At 39.0% G+C, this 20,945-nt stretch overlaps 1 protein-coding gene across 3 annotated transcripts in view; it reads right to left on the bottom strand.

Moving 5' to 3' along the window:
• The window catches only part of ITPRID2 (ITPR interacting domain containing 2), a 37,664-nt gene extending 17,100 nt beyond the window's left edge, over window positions 1-20,564 (bottom strand). The window contains exons 1-9 of one of the 3 annotated variants that reach the window (XM_084892576.1): window positions 20,056-20,564; window positions 19,633-19,678; window positions 16,559-16,608; window positions 15,747-15,803; window positions 13,035-13,074; window positions 12,846-12,944; window positions 11,358-11,566; window positions 9,854-10,536; window positions 3,556-3,613 (exon numbers count right to left, since the gene is read on the bottom strand). In XM_084892576.1, coding sequence (XP_084748702.1) covers window positions 3,556-3,613; window positions 9,854-10,536; window positions 11,358-11,566; window positions 12,846-12,944; window positions 13,035-13,074; window positions 15,747-15,803; window positions 16,559-16,608; window positions 19,633-19,678; window positions 20,056-20,266 — 1,453 coding nt within the window. In that variant the 5' untranslated portion in view covers window positions 20,267-20,564. Of the gene's footprint in view, window positions 1-3,540; window positions 3,614-9,853; window positions 10,537-11,357; window positions 11,567-12,845; window positions 12,945-13,034; window positions 13,075-15,746; window positions 15,804-16,558; window positions 16,609-19,632; window positions 19,679-20,055 lie in introns of all 3 variants that reach the window. The other 2 variants (XM_084892575.1, XM_084892574.1) reach the window with 2 other exon arrangements.
• Window positions 20,565-20,945: the final 381 nt, after the last annotated feature.

Below are 20,945 nucleotides of genomic sequence, written 5' to 3'. Positions count from 1 at the left end.
TTATAAAAACCCTATTTAGTTTTTGGCCCCAAACCTCTAATTCCCAGTTAATATAACCTAAAAAAAAACCAACACCCACATTAAGTATGTAAAAAGGCCAACTGCGCACAATAAACAGAATCACATGCCCAGCCACACTACAATGCCACAGTGGGAGAGACTCTATCACTGCTGCATTTACTAAGGGAGGCGCTTCGTGAGATTACAGTTCTGCAGAACTTCAAAAGCAGCAGGCTCAGTAAAGTGTGCTTGCCAAATCCACATTCATTTCATATTTGAATGCTAGAAATAAAAAAAAAAAAAAAAACAACTCTACAATATGTTTGAATCAAATCCAAAATCAATTAAAGTTTGCCTGACTTTGAAAAATGTCCCAGTGTAGCCTCCGTTTCACCTAGAGTAGCATGGAATGGAGTTAATTTTTTCCTCATTAATTTAGAATAGTTCTGCAATATCGTTTGGAAGTTAATGATACTGCATAATGTAATATAAGAAACTGACTAATATCCTTTGAGAAGTCTAGGTAAACTGGAATCATTGTGAAACTGAACTGGAATAAGCTGTTAATTACCAAAGGTACTCATTATGCATTACGTTAACGGAGAAGACAATTAACATCTTATGTTTACAGCAGTTATCACCTAAATTATGTGTCTGTATGTCCTTTTTTTAAGGTCTCTGAAGGCAGGAACCTCATTTATTTTTCTTTGTATCCCAGTATCTAGCAAAAGCTAACAATTAAAAAAGGAAAAAAAAAATGTTTGCTGAATGAATGAATGAGAACTATCTTCTTAAAGCAACAATATAATTAAGCAATCTCCTAAAGGATTTAGAAGTGAAACTGCCTATCTGGTTGGGATGTGAGATTAAGATCGCTGTAATGTCAAAAGCTGCCAGATTTTGCTAATTTAAGTAAAAAAGCTGCCAGTGAGTGCAGGGAAACCTGAGTGCCCAGCCACACTCAGGGCCTCTCTGCTAAGATCCATTTTATCTGCAGCGGAGCAGCCGGTGCAGAGCTGACCTCTCCTTGGTGAGCCTGTCTGAGTTCACACAGGCCAGGTCAGACTGCAGAATGCTCAGTCTTCAGAGCTGGTGTCAGGCAGAGGGAAGAACAAAGAGGCCTGGGTTCAAGCCTCTGCTTATTCCTGAAAGCCATGACGTCTCTCCTCTGCAAGACAGAATAATCCTCCTCTCTATCTTACCGGCTCGCTCACTTTAGGAACTAAGTGCAATGCAGGGAAAACTATTCTGTAACCTAAAAATCACAATCTAGGCTCTTGAGTCAGACATTTCTGTTTCAGAAAATGCACTGCACTGCTGAAACCGGTTTGGCTCAGTGGATAGAGCATCAGCCTGCAGACTGAAAGGTCCCAGGTTCCATTCCAGTCAACGGCATGTACCTTGGTTGCAGCACATCCCCAGTGGGGGGTGTGCAGGAGGCAGCTGATCGATGATTCTCTCTCATAGATGTTTCTAATTCTCTATCCCTCTCTCTTCCTCTCTGTAAAAAAATAAAATATATTTTTTAAAAAAAAGAAAAGAAAAAGAAAATGCATTACTCTCCAAAGAAAAAAGGTGGAGCTTAAAAGAAAGAGACCCCTGGTCTAACAGAAGACATAAGGTTTTTCTAACTTAAAAACTGGGAAGTTAGAGCAAACTAAAGTGAGAACAAAACATCTGGACATTGTATTTGACTAGTATCATAAAGAAACAAAACAGAACACCTGTCTGCTCTGCCAGACTTAAGGAAATATTGTTTCGCCTCTGTACTAAGGAAAGTTTTGCACTGCTCTCGGAATAATTATGGAATGTTAGCTTGTGACATGAGTTGAGTCACTAAGCCGCTCTGGCTTCAGTATGTAAATCCCAAGGCAGGATTCGAGTTTAAGATCATTGTAATCTCCAACGTCCTATTAGCAAAAGTGTGGAATATTTTTATACAGACATTACATGCATTTTTACTAAAGTTGCAAAATAAACACATTACCAGTGATTCTAATTCTGCAATTGTGATTAATCTAAGATACTCACATGTTTGCGTTATCAAAATTTGATAGGCTACCTTCAAAAATGATTAAAACACTGTATTGTCCGCTCTCCCTCTCATGGACACACAAAACCATTTTACTATTAATTTATAAAAATGTGACTCATAAAAACGTTAACATTCTTACGTATGCCAACAGAAATAAAACAGCACAAGTCAATAAGAGGAAGAAACCCGGATGTGAATACAAACCACATTCCATCTTTCCTACCACAGGAAGCTTACTCTTGGAAGATCTTAAATTATACTGTTTTTATTTAAATGTATAAAATTTGCCCACATCCTAGTAATGTGGGCAAACCAGCCAAACATAAGGGATTTCAATCTTGAACAAATCAGAGAACAAACAGCAAGCAGGTTTTAGGTAGAATCCTCAAAGTTTTGAGCTATGAAGCCATTCAAGAATAAGAAATATACTTCATAGGCATGAGAGTGGAATGACCAATATGAAAAAAAACTTAAAGGTCAAAGATACTATATTATCCCTTTTGACACAATGTACCCCTTGTCTACCTATCTCAAACAGAGATTCCTATGAACTCTTCCTCACAGCTCAGAAGTACATACATTATGGATTTACATGGGGAAGAAAATTAAATAGTAAAATTTGTTCTGTGTCTAACGGGAACTACAGTAATCTATTGTAGTAAGTGGAGCTCTTGTTTCTTAGTACCATATTGGAATAAAAGAAAAATTCTATGCAAATCATCTCTTACAAAGTCATTTCAGAGATCAGAAAACAAACATGTAATTTCCTATTCTAGAAACATACATATGAATCTTTGCTTAAAAAAAGCAGGGTGGTTCGGCATGGGTCAAGTTTTAAAAATAAACAGTCCTACCTTCAGCGGTCATTTTAACTTCTTGACTTTCTCTCTCTTTTTCTCTAAATCTCAAAAGCTTTGTGACTTTAAAGAAGATCAGACACGCTTTTTGTGTTGTAAATGAAAAGTGAAAGAAATGGACTCAAAGGTCCTTTGGTCAATAATTAATAATTCAAGAGAAGAATGACATCTACAGCCACTCACCTTTGATCCATAGTTTGAATTTAATTTAACTAGCTACTGCTGAGACATTGGGCTTTTTTTTTTTTTGCCAGAGGCATATTCATGTATCAGACATAGGAGCCATATTTAAATAATGAAAACCAGAGGGGGAATACAGGTGTATATTTCAATCATAACCACATAAAAACGTAGGCTTGAATCTGCTGCTCTATCACTTCCCACCTAGTCCTATGCAGAACTGAAAAATATTTATAATGAGATCTTTGCAGAATAAGCAAACTAAAATTTTTTATAAGAGCAATAGTCTTCGAGAAGAACACAAAAAATTCTATATCCAAACCATAATGAAGCATGAATACTTGTGTTTCTTAATTATTGTTTTACAGTATTATCTTCTACAAATACTGGTAGACAAAACCCTTTTTCCCAACCAAAAGACTACCCTTCGGTCATGTGCTTGGGATTTGTGGACCGTGGTCTACTTACCTCTTTTCGACTTACCAAGACTTAACTGGTAAGTGGCTGGAACATGAGGTGCTTCTTCCTCCGTACTTTGAACCTAAAAAAAGAGTTTTAAGTGATTAAAACTTAAAAGAATCTAGGGCAAAGAATCCCTTTCTAACAATCATTTATTCAACAAATCAACCTAACAAAAAGGGTACCAAAGCTTCACATCTTTAAAAATTGCACAATATCTTATCTCAAAATTACTTTCAAGTTAACAACAGGAGTGCAAGTTTCTAACTAGCAAAGAGAAATGACTACATGTATAAACCAACTTTAAAAAGTTGCTATCATATGAAAAACAGACCCATAACAAAAAGTTCTCTCCGTGTTAAACTTCAAACTGCTCAGCACCAGGAGGAATGCTAGCAGAGTCCTTGCAGCATGGCTGAACCCACCGAGGCAGGCCCGGATCCTGCATCTTTGAAAAATGGCACATTATGCTCCCATTGCAAAATTACATTAAAATCCCACAAATTTCAGGCGTCAAATCTGTGTGTAAGACTTCTTTGTCCAGACATAATTGATCTTTTAAGACATATAACTTGGGAGTTGCTAAGTGGAAAAGCAGGTTTCATTACAGAACTAAAATGTTGAAAGACACTTAACCACAAATCTTCCCTGAAAACTCTGTCCAAAGAAGGTATCAAACCCACAAAGGTTGTCTCTTACACTCTCTCCCCCTACCCCCAACTACCACTTGTACAACTACAAAATTTAGGAATTTTCAGATTCCTTATTTGCCACACCCTCTATTCTAACATAAGTAACTCTATACTAAGATGGAACATGGGGCCCATCGGTGGGGGGAATACTAATTTCCAACACTTTAACCCCTGTAATGATTAGTGTTTAAAATAATAAATGACATCCTAGTAATGTGGGCAAACTAGCCAAACATGTGGGGATTTCAATAATGAAAAAAATCAGAGAGCAAATAGCAAACAGGTTTTGGGTAGAACACTGGTATTTCAAGCTATGAATCCATTCAAGAAAAAGAAATAACCCATTTGAATCAGAGTGGAATGATCAACATGAAAAAAAAAAAAAAAAAAAAAAAAGGCCAGAGGTTAAAGATGCTATTATTAATTTAAAAATGGGTCTGATTTGTTTTATCTTTGTTCTAAAACAGTTCCATGAGTCCGTTCAGGACGCTTTTGAAGACTGAAAGCACACTGGCCATTTAAAACCATCACCTATAAATCACATATAAAACAGTTTCTAGTATTCTGTTATTGAAATATTATAAAATATTCTTCAAAGCAGCAGACATAAGTTCAACAGGAAAACCATTGTGTTGTGTGCAAGGAAATAAAATGCATTTTCCTTTTATAATCAACAAAAGGTCTATTATTAGTCTCTATTTAGGCCTACCCTACATCAAAGAGTTTTATATCAAATAGGCCAGAAATTATAAAAGAAATGCAAATGTCTCTTTAATTATATTCTAGAAATCTCAATTTATGCACACTAAAATGATAAAAATTATAAGCTCTTAAAAATTATAAGCTCATTTTTAATATAGAACATTATGTCCCTTAGATTTACAAAATTAGTCACAAAACAATATGACTTTAGTGAATATGTATCCTCAGCATATTATCCTTCAAGAAGCTTCTCCTGGCAAAAAGTGGTCAATCAATCAATCATCTAACCCCTTCTCTCCTGTCACCACAAACCCCATAAACTGATGGAAAGAAAAAGGCCCTTTCAGTAAAAGGTCTGAAGGTCATATTTTACTAATGAAACTATTAAAGTCAGGATCCTTTTGCCAACTTACTCAGCAAAATCATCAATTTCTTTGTTGAAGTCAGAAACTGACACATTAGTGATAATGGCTGAATTTCACAGCTTATTATGTTTTGTTATTACTCATGGGTATGCAGAGGAAAGCAGTCACATTCCAGATGGTGTGCACCACAGAAAACTATGACACACACACAGAATTTACATTTATGTGGTATGATTTTTCCTATTCAATGGTTTCAATTCCAGGTAGAGTTCTGGTCATTTGCTACAGGTTGCCTTTCGTTGAATTAACTACGGCTCAACAATGCTAGGTGAGTGACGGATAGTGGGTGTTCATTACACTATTTTCTGTAAGCTTAAAACTTTTCATAATAAAAATTATAAAAAACAAAACAAAAAAACACCCAAGGCCCCCACTAAACCAAAATGACAAAATAACTTGGTCTCGGTGTTTTGAGATTTAAAGCTATATTATAAAACAGCTTTGGGAGAGGGGGGACTGGTAAGATATGTACACAGATAATAATTTAATAAATAAAAAATAAACAGTGGGGGAAAAAGAAAACTAACAAAAATCCAACTCTCTATGCTAGCATTATATCATAGTTAATATGTTAAAATTTAAATAAATACCAAGTTTTAACTGTTAAAAAAAAAAGTAACCCATACATAAAATGAAATAACTCATTAGTTCATTTTAAAAACATTTAATAATTCTTAACTGAAAAGTAAACATTGAAACTCCTACCTCACAGGTCCTTGGGATGATGAAATGTGACTATTAGTATTTTGGAACAGTGAAGTGGGAAAGATTTAGAATAGATCTCTATCTTCCACCCTCCAGGAACTCCCCACACTGACCCGCCCTGGCCCCTTCCTGCAGTGAGGTGCTGATACCAATCAGAGGGAACAAACATAACTACCCTCAGAGAGATGAGGGAGAACCACTGCTATCCATTAATATCAGATGTCAGGGAGGGGAAACTCCTTCCTCACCTGTGAAGGGAGAAAACTGGAAAACGCATTCAAAGAACTAACTCATTCTCTACTCATCTATGGTTCTATAATTAGCTGCAACTTTTTACCTTAAAAAAAAAATTTGCCACGTTTTAAAAACACACATACATATATTTGGTTTACTTTCACTGTTAGGTAAATACTCTAAAAAAAATAAAAAATAAAAAAGCTAACTTGCTCTTTTAGATAAACCACATAACAAAACAGTGATTAACTGGGCTATGAGGTAACAGACACTGGTTCATTAGGTCATGTATCAGAGCTCAGATCCTACTGCAGACACAATACTTGCCTTCAAAACATACAGTTCAATCTGAAAGGTCAAAGGGACAATTTAAGTGTGTACCTGCCTGCTTTGGGATTAACTCAGGCCAATAAACGTAATAAAAGGCCAGGATCATTTAACATTGTGGGTAGGTTTTGCTACTTCAAGCGAAACAGCATCTAACAAAACCCAATGTACCCGTAGGCTAGGTGATATAAACAAAAGTTAGGTTCCCGTGGCCCCTCATCAATGTTGTAATAAAACCATGTTAAATAAGACTATATTAATCGAGGAAGACCCAGTAAAACGAGGTGCATTAGTTAAATCACCCATCAGTGTAAAGACAGGATTAGAAACAGTAAAACTGGTAGCTTAAAAGTTATGTATATATACTTCCACTAATATCTGTATTTGAATGTACATTCATTTATAGAGAAGACACTGAGCAATATTTTTACAGAAATATACAGATACATATGTAAGTATGACAAAGTTTTACTATTAAAGTCACGATCCCTTTGCCAACTCACTCAGCAAAGTTTTTACACCTGCAAGAACAACAGTTGCTTAATGGGTAAATCATTTTGGTGTTACTGTGAATCATTCCCACTACCAACCTATGGTTGTTATGAGTTACCATGATGTATTTATTCAAAATAAACCATTTAAAAACCACACAATTATCCAGACAAGTTATTAAGAATTACAAAACTCAAGAGCAGATTTTACAACTTTTAAACACACTGAAACTCTAAATAGCCAATTTTTTTGTAAGGTAAGCTGGCATTTAATTAAAAATGGTCTGTGGCTTTTTTTTTTTCTTCCTTTTTTAACGTAAGAAACAGTCACTTTCATTCTCCAAGGCTGGGGTCATTCTTGTCATCTACTTAATTGTTGACAATTAAATATTTCCTCCCTTTGCTCCTGGTGACTGAGATCTTACCTTCTGCCTCAAAGGATCAGGCAGCTTCACGCACAAAGCTGTGTCTGCAACATTTTCTCCTACCTAGCTCCGAAGCAGCTGGCAGGCAGTGCCTCTGATTGGAAACGGGCTCACTGAGGAAGAGAGAGTGCGCGCTCTCACTTATATTTATTCCCTGTTTTCACAGGAAGAACTTTCCCAATAGGAATCAAACCTCAAGGGAAAGGAATCCGAAAGAAAAATAGCAACGCTTTGAATGGGATCTAAAAGTTTGCTTCAATAAGACTGTTCTCTATTTGTCAGTATGATTCAAATCATGCTTGGGAGGGGAGGAAATTAAAGAAACACATTATTTCCCTTCTTTATTCATTGTTCTACAAACTCTCTTTAAAGTTCCCAAAAAGATTAAGACATTTCTAGGAGCTTTTTATCCACATTTCATATATATATCTGAAGTAGGATTCCTCATTTTTTAAATTCCCCATATTTACAATGTAGCTATAATCATATATTCCTTTTTTTAAAAAACAAAAAACACTCCACTATTCTTTAACCACTAATGCCTATAAACATGTACTTCAAAGAAAAGTTCAATGTCACATTACTTTCTTGTCATTAAGTGTTTTTTGCCAGCAGAGGGAGCAAAAAAAAAAAGCCGTCTATCCATTAATTAAATGTTAACTTGCGGCCAAAGCACATCTAGCTGGCACTTCATGAACATTTTAAAGACCTTTATTGTGTATGGTATCAATTTTTTTTAAAAACTACAGCTTAGAATTCGGGAATTCTAGAAATTAAAAAAAACAGCAGCATAAAAAGTGTCACATCTGAGTCACTGATAAGAAATTTTCAAGAACCTAACATGATCTGTTTAAATTTTTATACTCTGCTATTGTATTAAAACAAGAAACCTATCATAGCTGATTGTCACAGAGAGTGCCCTACTGGAAGGCAAGAAGTTACACTTTAATTATGAGTGCCTGGACAAGTTTTGAGCACAAGTTTTGAAGTAAAAAAAGAAATTGAACAATAAAATGAAATAAAAAGGAGTTTTAGTTAAAGCAGTCATTTTCCAAACTCATTAAATAAGAAATATACTAAGATTTAAAGTGTATAAATATACAAAAGATGAAAAGAAGCTTATCAAAAAAATATAAAATATTTCAAAGGGCTGCTCCTGTTCATTTTATTTATCTTTTTAGTTGAAATTAAAGTACTAAAAGATATATTCAAAAACCACAAAGAGGTAAATAGCTATATCAACAATTCAAATTTTGCAACAAATGAAAAACCTTTGCAAGTGAGAGATATACACTCACCTAACAGGACATTTATGGGCAAAATCAATTATCCCATTTTCCAATTCCCTAATATAATGGCATGAACTACTGTGACCTATAACTAAAGGTATTCTGTAATAAACTTTAAAAAGAGAAGTTGCACATAATGTATAACCACACACTTCGGCAGTACGTATGTGCTCCCATGTAAGATGAGACCACCACTGCCTGCCTCCCAGACTGAGAGAGAAAAGTACTTCAAGGGCCTAGTACAATGCCTGCCACAAGGTAGGGGAGGTCCCTGATAAAGGAGTTTCCTGCCACAAGCTCTATAGCTCCAACTCATAAGTGTCAGCTCCCATTATTCAAAAGCAGTGTTATAGGAATCTCACCAAAATTAGTATTTTTATCTTGTCCAATTAAAAATTTATGTATGCTAGTAGGACTATCACTAGGTAAAAGAAGAGAGTAATCAAACACTGCTCTTCTGGACTTGCAGAAATCCTCTTCAGTGGCCTTTCAAACCTTCCTGAGGTTCCCTCCCTTCCCCTTCAAGTACCTACCTTTCTTTCTGCTCTTTCCAGTCCTCTATCAAACCTATCCTCAGACTTCTTCACACTTGACATTTCCCCTGAGATACTTTAAAAGCTTGCCCAAAAGCACACAGCAGTTCGGTGGCAGAGACAGAACTCAAACCTGTTTGATTTCATAGCCTGAGTTTTTAACTATTACGCAATGCTAACTTGAATATGAAAATTCTCTCAGGACTTTCTCAGGGCATCAAAATCTCAACCTGAGAGAAAGTGGGTTCAAGTTCACGCACTGTATCAGCAGTGGACCACAGAGGATCTAGAGAAGTGGAATAAACTGCACCATGACCTTGACTTCACATATTCCTGTGATTACTTCTTGGTTTGAGAAACACAAAACAAAAAACCTGGAGAGCCAAAATTAGAATTTTCTTTTTTTCTAGTATCAGTCCATTAGCCACCTTTCATTTCTGGCACTTTTCCCCCCTCTCCCCTTACTCTTTGAAACAGGTCTTAGTAATGCTTTACCCACCTCTTCCATTTCGAAGGAGTCCTTCTGCTGTACCATTATGTTTCTTATGGATGGGATGGGCAGCGGGGCACATGGCTCCTTTTCCGCTGTGGACACGTGCGCGTTTTCCGGCTCACTGTGGCTGGCCATGTTGGAATCGCTACCTAAATCGGATCCCGTAACACCGGATTCCTCACCCCGTTTACCATGACTTTGAGTTTCTTTACTCTGTTCACTTTCCCTTTCTTGGTTAAAATTAGTGTTTGCTTCATCAGAAAGCCCATCATCCATGTCAGCATTCTCCATAATAGTTGATGTATTAATTGATACTTCTTCTTTAACTGTAGCCAACATGTAAGATGAGTCTTTCTTCTTTACAATTTTTTGAGACTTTGGATCGTTTTTACTGCCACTGTCTTCACTTGCAGAAACATTCAGAACCTTTCCTTTTTCAGTTGCTGGGGAAGGAGTACTACCTTCTCCTTTCTCTGTTTTATCAACACACAAATTCAGTTTTGATAGTGTTTTCATTAAGCGATTTGCAGTGTTACTTCGGGTTAACGGTGGAGGAGAGTCTGTCTCCTTGCTAGAGGCTACTGAGGCCATACTCCCAATCCTCTGCAGAGGAGTCCCAGAGACTTGGGAATACAGAGAAGAAAACGCGTTGGCCACAGTAGTAAGCACTTCAATTTGACGAAAACGACCTACAAAAAGAAAAAAGTGTTAATTATATATATATGTCTTTCATATATATATATGTCTACATATTAAACCATTACTATTGTTCAGAATTCCAGTAACTGCACTTAGATCAGAAAGATCACGAAACCAGATTTTCCCCCTCTTACAACATCTACTGTGGAGATTTTTCATTCTAAGCACTAGAATTTAGTTTTGAAAATCAGAAGCACAAAGGATACCACCACATAAAACAGAAAGGGCGAGATACTGCTCCAAAGCTGTGATTCTGTTTTTAGGTTTTGGATTCCACTAAGACTCTTCAATATGTTCTCCTTAGAAAGTGTACATAATTGGGGAGGAGGTAGATTTATAGATCTCTTAAAGCTAATCCTCTTTTGAAACTTTTGGCCAATAGAGAAAAGTAAACAAAGGTATAATATGAATAAAACTTACTAAATGTGCTATTTTAGATTTACATAAAAGCACCTGAAATTGATTTCATTTCATAGTAACAAGGCCCCTCCTCTCCTTCTTTCCTTCCTGAACAAAGCCTTCTGGAGATAGGTGTTCAGTCTAAGGTTCTGCTCCACAAGGCAGCATGTGTCACTCTACAAGATAACACTTAAGTCAAAAATTTGGGAGGGAGGGGGAGAAGAGTAGGTAAATTAACTTCCATAAATAGAATAATAAAATTTCCAAATAAGTTAAAATAGCTATTGCGTTAACCTCAATAATTAAATCTCCAGTGCTATTCCTAGAAATCAGTGAGGCTTTGAAAACAAGACCATCTTGCCATGGATGCTCTAATTCTGAAAATAATATACTAATATTTAAAAAACCTTACTTGTTAAAGCATAATTTGGGTTTTCTACTTCCATCCGTTGCATTTGAGCACTCAAAAATACTTTAATATCTATTCCTCTGGCAAATGATGAGGAACTGAAAAATCTGGGAGGAATTTTAGAAGCAATATCCGGTTCATCTCGTCCAAATCCAAGATTATAAAGAATTTCTTCAGGATCTTCCTCATAAAGTTCCAACAATTCTGAAACACTACAAAACAGGAGAAAAAAAATAAAAGAAATACCAAGATATAAAATAAGTTTATAGTCCACATTACATTATAAATAAATCCATATTCCTGCTTTTCTGTGATAAAAACCTTTTCCTACAGCTTTAAATCATTATTTATTTCAGTATCTTTCTACACCACGTCTCAAATGTGATAACCCTTAGAAATTGCCCACTCTCTCAAGCTGTCAGCATGGAGAAAAGAGCTAACCCCTAAGAACATACTCAGTCAGAGATTCTCTAAGTGATTCCTCACCTTATTTTTTTTGGCATTTTAAGAGATTCCCAGTAAAGCAGCTAAAACAAAACAATTAAGAGGAAAGATGGGAGAGAACAAGGAATAAAAACATTAAAAGAATAAATGAAAAGGGAAAACACACTGGGAAGTTGGTAGAACTTGGGTACCAAGTGACATTCGGGAGACCCTGAGCTTCTCTGCTATCCTGGGCTCTCCTCTGAGAGGCAGCACAGGTAACAACCTGATCTCAGGGAAGAGAGGGAGGAGCTACTTTCATCTCTTCCCAACCACTTCCACTCGGGAAGTAGGAGGGGTAAGGTGAGTAAGGTGGGTTACACAAAGGTAACTTCTTACTCTAATTCCATGGGGAACTGAACATTTATTATCCCATCTCTCTCATTCTGATAATCCTAGCTGAGGATCACTGAGAAAAATAGGACTGTTAGAGACAGAATTTGAACAGAAAAAAATTTCTATTTGTTTCCAAAAAAGTGCTGTTTCCAATAAAATAGTTTAGATAACTGGTTCCAGAGGCACATGTATTTGCATATATACATAAACATATACATAAACATATACATATACATACACATATACATACACATACACATATTATAAAGATCTTTACTTTAGTAGGAAGAAAAACCTATGCTTAAATATCAAGCTTTAAATTAGGAAGGTTTTTCTGATTTCTATGTCAGAGTAACTCAAGCCCCTAACAAAAGGAAGAATTTTGGAAGCAGAAGTTACTCTACTATGCAGTTCCTCTTTCAAGTTGTTGCTAGGGTTCAAAATACTTATTAATGAATTCCAACAGCACTGTAAACGTATTTGTTGCTCTTTATTCACTCTTAATTAAAAAAAAAAAAGACAGCAGCTGCTCCTGTCAGTCATGCTGAACCATGAAACACTTTGGATTCCTGTCAATTTCATACTATTACACCAAATCCAAGTTTGAAAAGGTGACAAGAGAAGGTCATCTACAGCACAGTGTAATTGCAGCATAATTTAATAATAAGTTACCTTGAGACTGTCCCACTACTTTTTCCAGATCCAGTGGAATTCATACTTCTCCCTTTCTGATGAAACTGTAGTCTTCTGTCTTTGGCCAAGATATTACTGCTATAAAATAAAAATAGATTATATAAAATCTTATTTTCCTAAATGTCCCTCATCTTTACAAAGGAAAAAAAACCAAACACAGTTACATACCTGTTTTCAATTTGAGCATCAGTTTCGTGGAGTTGGTTGGCTACAGGTAAAAAGAATAAATGTGGAGTACAATTGTTAGTAGGACAGGAACTACTATGATACAATTAGCAAATCAGCCACAATACTATTGTTAAATGCCTAATATGCCAAACTCTTGTCATGACTCCTTAAATCTATATCATTAAAAGTAATACACAGATTAGTAAGAACAGAAACAGTAGCTTATGGAGGTTGTTTTTGTTTTTTTAAGATATCAATTTAAAACTATTTCTACTGAATGTTTAAAATAAAAAGCCATATAAATAACCAATTAAACTTCTTTGTTTAACAATTTAGAAATAAGTGGTAAGAAGATACACAGTATATGTGGTATAGGAGATTCTTATTATTAAATTTAAAAGCTGTTAATAAAGAATGATTCAGCATTAAGTGTGGCAACAGTATGCATCACTTTCTACTGTGATTTTTTTTAAGGCTGGAAACTCCAGTTACAACCACTTTTTAATGCACATATTTGGAAAACTACTCATTTCAGATTTTCTTTTTAAAATTGCCTTTCAAGTTTATCCCAGACTTACAAGTCCTAAACAGATTAATGGTAAGCTTAGAGTAAGTTAAATTTACTGTATTTAACTTTTTTAGACAAACATAAAGATTGAAACTAATTTAAAACGTCTATTCCAGCATACCCCATTTATTTTTTCATTTCTGATCTACAAAGTCACAGAAATTTCTTATGTTTCTTTGTACATTAACACATAGCTACTCAATATTTACTGAATGAAAATAAATTTGAAATAATTTTCAGTAAAACTCCTCTTTCCTTTTTTCCTTTTTTAATCGTCACCTGAGGATATTTTAAAATATATGTTTATTGATTCCAGAGAGGAAGTAAGAGGGAGAGGAAGAAACATCAATGATGAGAATCACTGATTGGCTGTCTTTTGCACACCTCCTACTGGGGATCAAGGCGAAACCCAGGCATGTGCCCTGACCAGGATTTGAACTGTGACCTCCTGGTTCATAGGTCGAGGCCCAACCACTGAGGCACATCAGCTGGGCTCACTTGAGGATAAATTTTCCATTGCTTTTCCGAGAGAGTGGAAGGGGAGGAGGAGGGGAGGAGAAAGAGAGAACGAGGAAGAGAGAGAGAGAGAGAGAGATATCAACTGGTTGCCTCCCACATGCACCCCACAGGGGGCAGGGAGCAAACCTGAAACCCAGGCACATGCCCTTGACTGGGAATTGAACCGGAGACCTTCAGTGGTAGGGCCGATGCTCTAATCACCGAACAACACTCGCCAGGGCATAACTCTCCTCTTTTCTGGGACACTCTTTTAGGGTCTGGTTTCCCATGAAATCATTTACTTATGGATGAACAGGCAGAGCAATAGGATTTTTAGGGCAGTGAAAATATGCTATATGATATTACATCGGCAATATGTAATTATACATTTGTCCAAACCCATAGAATGAACAAGACCAAGAGTGAATCCTAAGGTGAACTATGCCCTTTGGGTAATTATGATACTTCCTTGTAGGTTCAATTGTAATAAATGTACTACTGTGGTGGGGAATGTTTATAATGGGAGGCCACACACATCAGAAACAGAAACACATGGGAAATCTCTATACCTTCCCCTCAATGTTTTTGTGAACCTAAAATTGCTCTAAAAACATAGTGTCTTAAAAAATAATTCCATATTTTGAAGAAACTACTAAGACAAATATCAGTGTTATTTACAGTAATACTAAAAGGCTTTTAAAAATGGGTCGACACATGTTTAATTATTGTGATTGGAAAGCAGTAAGTTTAAGCTCCTTACACAGAGTTTATTCCTTGAAAGCATATTAACAGTGATAATAATTTATTCTAGACTTTTCAATATTTACTAGAAGGTTCTATACCATACAGATTGATTTAAAACAGCAAAAGATCAAGGATATTTAATTCAGTGGAGAAAATTCACTATTAATCAAATTATAATTTTAAAAAATTCAATAAAATTCTTAATTCTTTTATTAAGCTACACAGCTACCAATAATCTTTAAAAATACCAATAAAGTAATAAAAAGTTCTTAATTTTACATTATGGAAATTTTACATTATGGAAAGCTTTATCAACCCACAGGAAGAGATTATATAATCTGTAAAAATTTAAGCATAGCACAATACACTTAAAATGCTAATGCAGTCTGGAATAGACCTCAGCATAATTATTTCTAATAAAACTTTGGTAAAGGATAAAGTCATTTATCCTTTAATCTCCTAAAAATCTGAAAAAAGAGGAGAGGGAAAGACAGAGACACTTGAATGCAAAGAGAAAGACACCCTGCAGCTGTTAAGTCTGACATAAAGCTACCTCATACTAAACATAAGCTTCAATTTAGTTTTCTCACGTATTTAAGTTTCCTTCCCTCTGTAGGACAATTCTTCCTCCAGTTATGTCACCATTGTTTGCCTCCAAACAGTTCATTTAAGCATTTAAGACCAAAGAAGGTACATGGACATTTCACAAAAGTTTTCAGAGACATTCTTATATGTATCATATATGTTCTGACTAGATTGTTAACATATAAAAGGTCCTATAAAATGTGTCTGAGCCATTTTCAAGACCTTTAAGTTTAGCTCTGAGAATTTGAAAGCAATCAACTTGCTCTCTCCTTCGTTATGTAATTTTAAAAACTGTGTGAAAATACGAACAAATGTACCTTCAGCTCCCAGTGACAAATCATCTTCAAAACTTCCTCCATTTCTCACCAGCACACCTGAAAGAAACATCAGAAGACTCATCCTACTGTTCTGTTCCTCCTGACCCCCAAGTAAAATCAATGTCTTAGTAAGCCAAACTGACCAAGCAAAATATATGATACAGTAAAGTGTTTCAGACCCGAATGCCCTCGAAAACTATTCTGATTATACAGTTTCAAGTAGTACAAACTTTATCATAAAGAAACCAAGATTTGCAGGCAGGTAAAGTTCTTAGAAGCCAACTTACAGGCTATTTAATACTTATGCCTTTGTAGATGTTCAAATAGATAATATATACCTTACCCAAGGTTTTCGTGGAAAAGCAGATCTTGGAGGAATCATCCTTTCACACCCCTTACATTAAATCAGGAGCTCAAGCTAGATTCCCCCGATACTGTAAATGTTCCTTATATGCCTTGCCACTACCTGCACATTCTTGTCGTACTTTGAACTTTAGCATTCGGTCTTGCAAAGGTGGTGAAATTTCAGGTGTGGCCACGTCAGTTAATGTAAGCAAAGAAATGCTGCACTAAGGCTGATCTACCTCACACAATATATATTTTCCTTACGTTCACATATCCTATTTCTGTACTTGATTAGTATATCTTTATCCGGACAATAAAAACATAGTTTCCCGTTATAGAAATGTTTGGTAATGTGCTTAAGCTTGCCACCCTTTAAAAAGTTTCTTGACAAGCTATATTCTCACTTAGAGGACAAAGGAAGCAGGACCCTCGTAAAGAACAGATTTAGAAAGGCAACTTTTTCTTACCCTTCTGCGCACTACCGCTCTGCTCATCCAGTGAGGCTCCCAGCGGGGTCCTGAAACCACAGAAACGCATACACCTTAGTCTTAAAAAGCTGTCTGGAGAGCTATCACTGCAAGCCTCACACTTAAAGGGTTGTAGCTAAGCAAGCTTCTAATCACAGTGTAACTCTCCTCCCAAACACACAAGGAATGCAAGTGGATTACGTAAGGGATAGGCCACGGCTACGAGCTAAGCAAATACCTGTGTCAAGTCAGTTTACCAGGAATGATTTAATCCCGCGTCTGATCTGCCAGCAATTAAGAGCAAGAATGGCAATTATAAGTGATACGAACTGGCACTTTCTTTACAGAAACAGAAAGAGAGAATTACAGCAGGAATTGAGAAAATGTCTGCTTCTCTCAGGCTGCTCCCTAGAAACAGGAAACAGAATTAAAAGAAAGCAAATGGTTATCTCTACAAAACTAAAAGTCAGAGTCTAGTCAGAGAGAAGGCTCCATAGTTACCGTGAACCTTATCTGTTAAATCTATCACTAGCATGTCAGAGCGCTGGGCACCGCCTTTATCCCAACTACTATCTTTATTGATACAAATGGGGAGGCTGGAGACTTATTTTCTGCTTTTAAACTAAAAAGTACATGTATTCTTCATTGTACTCTGAAAAGAAAATGACTAAAATGTCGGCTTGAAAATCAACCTTAAGAACTAGCCGTTACTAAAATCCTTTCACATTCTTGTAGGTCGCAGATAACTTAGAAATCTCTTTTTCAATGAAAAAAAAAAAAAAAAAAAAAGTTTTTCACTTCTTCCTCAAAACTATGTTAAAGAACCAGATGGTTTTAGTTTGAAAGTTTTACTTTCATAATAATTTATACCTGTTACAAATTCCCTCAGATGTAGTATCAACATAAAAACATCAGTTTCAAATAAATGTTAATGAAATGCCAATTAAATGTTGATTTTCTGCAAACAAAATATAGCAGAGGCAGTTCTTTGGAAATTCGTGCTTTAGTAAAATTCATGCTTTCTGTAATTTTTTCTTAGTAAAAGAATCATAAACAATTGCCATAAAGATTTTAACAAAACCTTTGAGCTAAGTTTTTACATATGTTTTAATGAAACTAATTTATGCCATAAGAAAGGTCATTCTTCTCAATGGCTCCTTTATTAGGACAAAACACTATTACTCCTTGTACAGATGTACCCACTGGTCTGTGCACTGACACAAAGTGGCAAATAAGCATAATATAACTGGCCTTCAAACACAAATCTCTCACTCTTATACTTGCTCTCTTCCAAATTCTATCAAAAACTCTGTCCAGTCTTAGATGGTAATCCAAGCAATATGTTTCCACTTAGCCAGAAATAAAGTAAGATAAATGGTTATCAAATTAAATATTTACTTTAAGAAAACACAGTGTGGTGTCTTTACTCAGGATATGGGCAGCAATAAGAAAACAATGACTATTTGAGAACTTATTGAGAAAAAAATGCTGTTTTCAGATAATTTGTTTACAATGTACGAAGTAGCTAAATGCTCAGTTCTTAGAAGGATCTGAACTTGTTACACACACACACACACACACACACACACACACACACAAATACAGTTGCATATATCCTAGAAGTCAAATCTGTGATAGTAAAGCCAACAATAGAAGGCCTATTCTACCTCTCCCAAGTACAGGTGAATGCCACTTATGAACAGAACAGGTGCAACGTGTTAGAGAAAAAAGAAGCAAAGGAGTGGCAGCCTTCAGACTCTGCCTGCGTTAATCGAACTGGCAATAAAAGTTCTCGAATGTTCATGATGCATCCTGCTGAACACTAACATTTGCTTACTGCATTTATCTTAAAAGATGCACTTATTTACGATCTGCTTGAAATAATCAAGGACACCTGCCCCATACTCGAATATAATCTCTTATACAATCTTAATTCCTTTACATCATAAAGTAAACCTAATGTGATTCTTCTCTTGCTCTTAAACATTTTTTGGTGTATCTTTAGAGAAAGGGGTCACATATTTTATCCTTTCTCAGAAGGGTCTATGATACCCTCAATAAAGGTCAAGGATCTTTGTAATAAAGTGTTCAGGAAGGCTCCAGGCAATTCATCCAAGTAGGACATCAATAGACTAGTGGCCAATATTTTAATCTATCTTTAGGAAAGAGAAATAAACTGACCTATAAGAGAATCACTTCACCCTCTCCCCCAAAAAACGACTTCTGAAACTTTGGTCCTTGAACACAAGATTAAGAAAAGCCCCAAATGTCTGGCAAAGAAAAAAAAAAAAAAATACGTGCAGAAACAAACGTCTTAAAAAGCAACATTCTTCCCTGGAGATTTTATAACCAGCAATACATTGGGGGGGGGGGGGGAATTAACAAGCACATTTCACTGTCACAAGATTTGATTGCAATATGATTCGCCTCCCCAGTTCTTTATCAAACATTTTTGTGCCAGTTGCCAAAACCTGTAATTAAACAGATTTATGCAGTCTGAAGGCCTTCAAAGCTCCAGTTCCCTTCCGTGAATTCCAGCGCCATCTGACAAATGCATTTCCAAGAAGTAAATCACAAGAACAAAAAAGTGAGCTGGTTTTACTAGCTCTCCAAACAGCATTGGGGCACGCACACACACACACACACAAAAAAAAAATGCAAGCCCAGATAGTGTTAAGTGCAATTAAGGTAATTAAAAAAACTCATCTAACTTAACACACGCTGGAAAGGGAAACGATCCGAGGCCAGATGTCAAGATGTCAAAACAAAAGCGAATATGAAGCACGGTGTGGCACGTGAGAAACCCTTTGCAACAAAAACAAGGCGAGCCTAACCACGCGGCACGGGGGTCTGTGTGTGTGAGGTTCGCGATCCCCGATGCGCAAGGAGCACCAGGCGCCGGAGCTCAGTTCCACCCGCGGGAGGGCTGGCCACGGTCACCCACTCGTCGGCGGCCCCGGGGCTTCCATTCCCATCGCCCGGAGGAGGAAGCCATCCGCAGGCTCCCTTTCCGGCTTCTGGTTGACAAGGAGCCGGGGGACCCACGGGGCCGGCGGCGCCGCGGGAGCACTCACCGGCAGTCCTTGAGCCATATCGCGATCTTCTCGTTGGGCACGTTTCCTGCGGGGCAGAGGGGAGGGGCAGCTGTTACCCACCCCAGGAAGGCCCCCGCGGCGGGGAGAGCCCGCAGGCTGGCCCGCAGGAGGGTCCCCGGGGTCCACACGCAGCCCGGGCAGCCGACCCGGGTCCCTCCGGAGAGAGACGCGGGGCAGCACCGGGCTGGACGCTGGAGCCGCCTCCTCGCCCCGAGCGCGCGTGTTTAAAGCTCGGAGGTGCCTTCTCCCCCATCGGCCTCTGCAGCCCCGGGGAGGGCCGTCCGTTGGTCCGTCCACCGCTTCCCCGGAGGCGCCCGGAGCAGCACGAGACCTCCCCGCGCCGCCGCCTGCAGCCCGCGTTCCCCCCCGAGTCCCCCCGCCGCCACCCCGGGGCGCACCGACCTCTCCCCGCCGCCGCCGGCAGCTTGGCGCCCGGCAGGTCCTCCTCGTCGTCCTCGTCCTCGTCCTGCGTCGTCGCCTCGGTGGACAGGTCCTCCGTCTCCGACGCCTGCCAGGACCCGCGGCACTTGGCCCAGGCCTTCCTCCGGCGGCTCGCCACTTGCCACTCCAGTTCCTCCTCCGCCTCCGCCGACGCCGTCAGGGGCCGGTCCATGGCCGCCGGGCGCCGCGCCGCCGCCGAGCCGCCGCCGGAGCCGGAGCTGCGCGGGACGAGGCGGCCGAGACCCCCGCCCCTCGGTCAGCGCCCGGCCGGCCGGGCTGGGGGCCCCGGGCAGAGGGCGCGGGAGGAGGAGGAGAAGCGGGAGGAGGAGGAGGAGGAGGAGGAGGGGGTGGGAGGGAGGGAGGAGAGGAAGGGGAGGGAGGAGGCGGAGGGCCGGCGCTTCACATGAAGTCGGCGGGCGCGGGAGCGCGAGTGGCCCGAACGTGCGCCGCGGGGAGCCGAGCGCCGGCCAGCCCCCGCGCCCCGCGCCCGCCCCCGGCCCCGGGCCCCGCCTCCCGCCTCCTCTCACCCCGCCCCCCGCCTCCTCTCACCCCGCCCCCCGGCCCCCGCCTCCCGCCTCTCACCCCGGCCTCCCGCTCCCGCCTCCCTCCCGCCTCCCGCCGGCGCGCCCGGGGCTGGCGGCCCGGCGTCTGCGCGCCCCTCCCCCGGCGGCCCGCCCCCTTCCGGCCGGGGGCGCGCGGGGCGGGGCGCGGCGGGGGCGGGGGCGAGGCTGGTCCCGCCGCCCCGCCGAGGGGGTGAGGTCTGTGTGCTGCTTTGGTTGCTGGTTTGTTTACTAGTGGTGGTGTCCTCCTCGCAACGTTCTCTCTACTCCAAAGCGGAGCCATGGGGGACG

This window comes from Pipistrellus hanaki (genome assembly GCF_964339955.1).
Source record: "Pipistrellus hanaki genome assembly, chromosome: 8".
Classification (NCBI taxonomy): Eukaryota; Metazoa; Chordata; class Mammalia; order Chiroptera; family Vespertilionidae; genus Pipistrellus; species Pipistrellus hanaki.
This window is presented reverse-complemented; position numbering and strand designations above follow the sequence as displayed.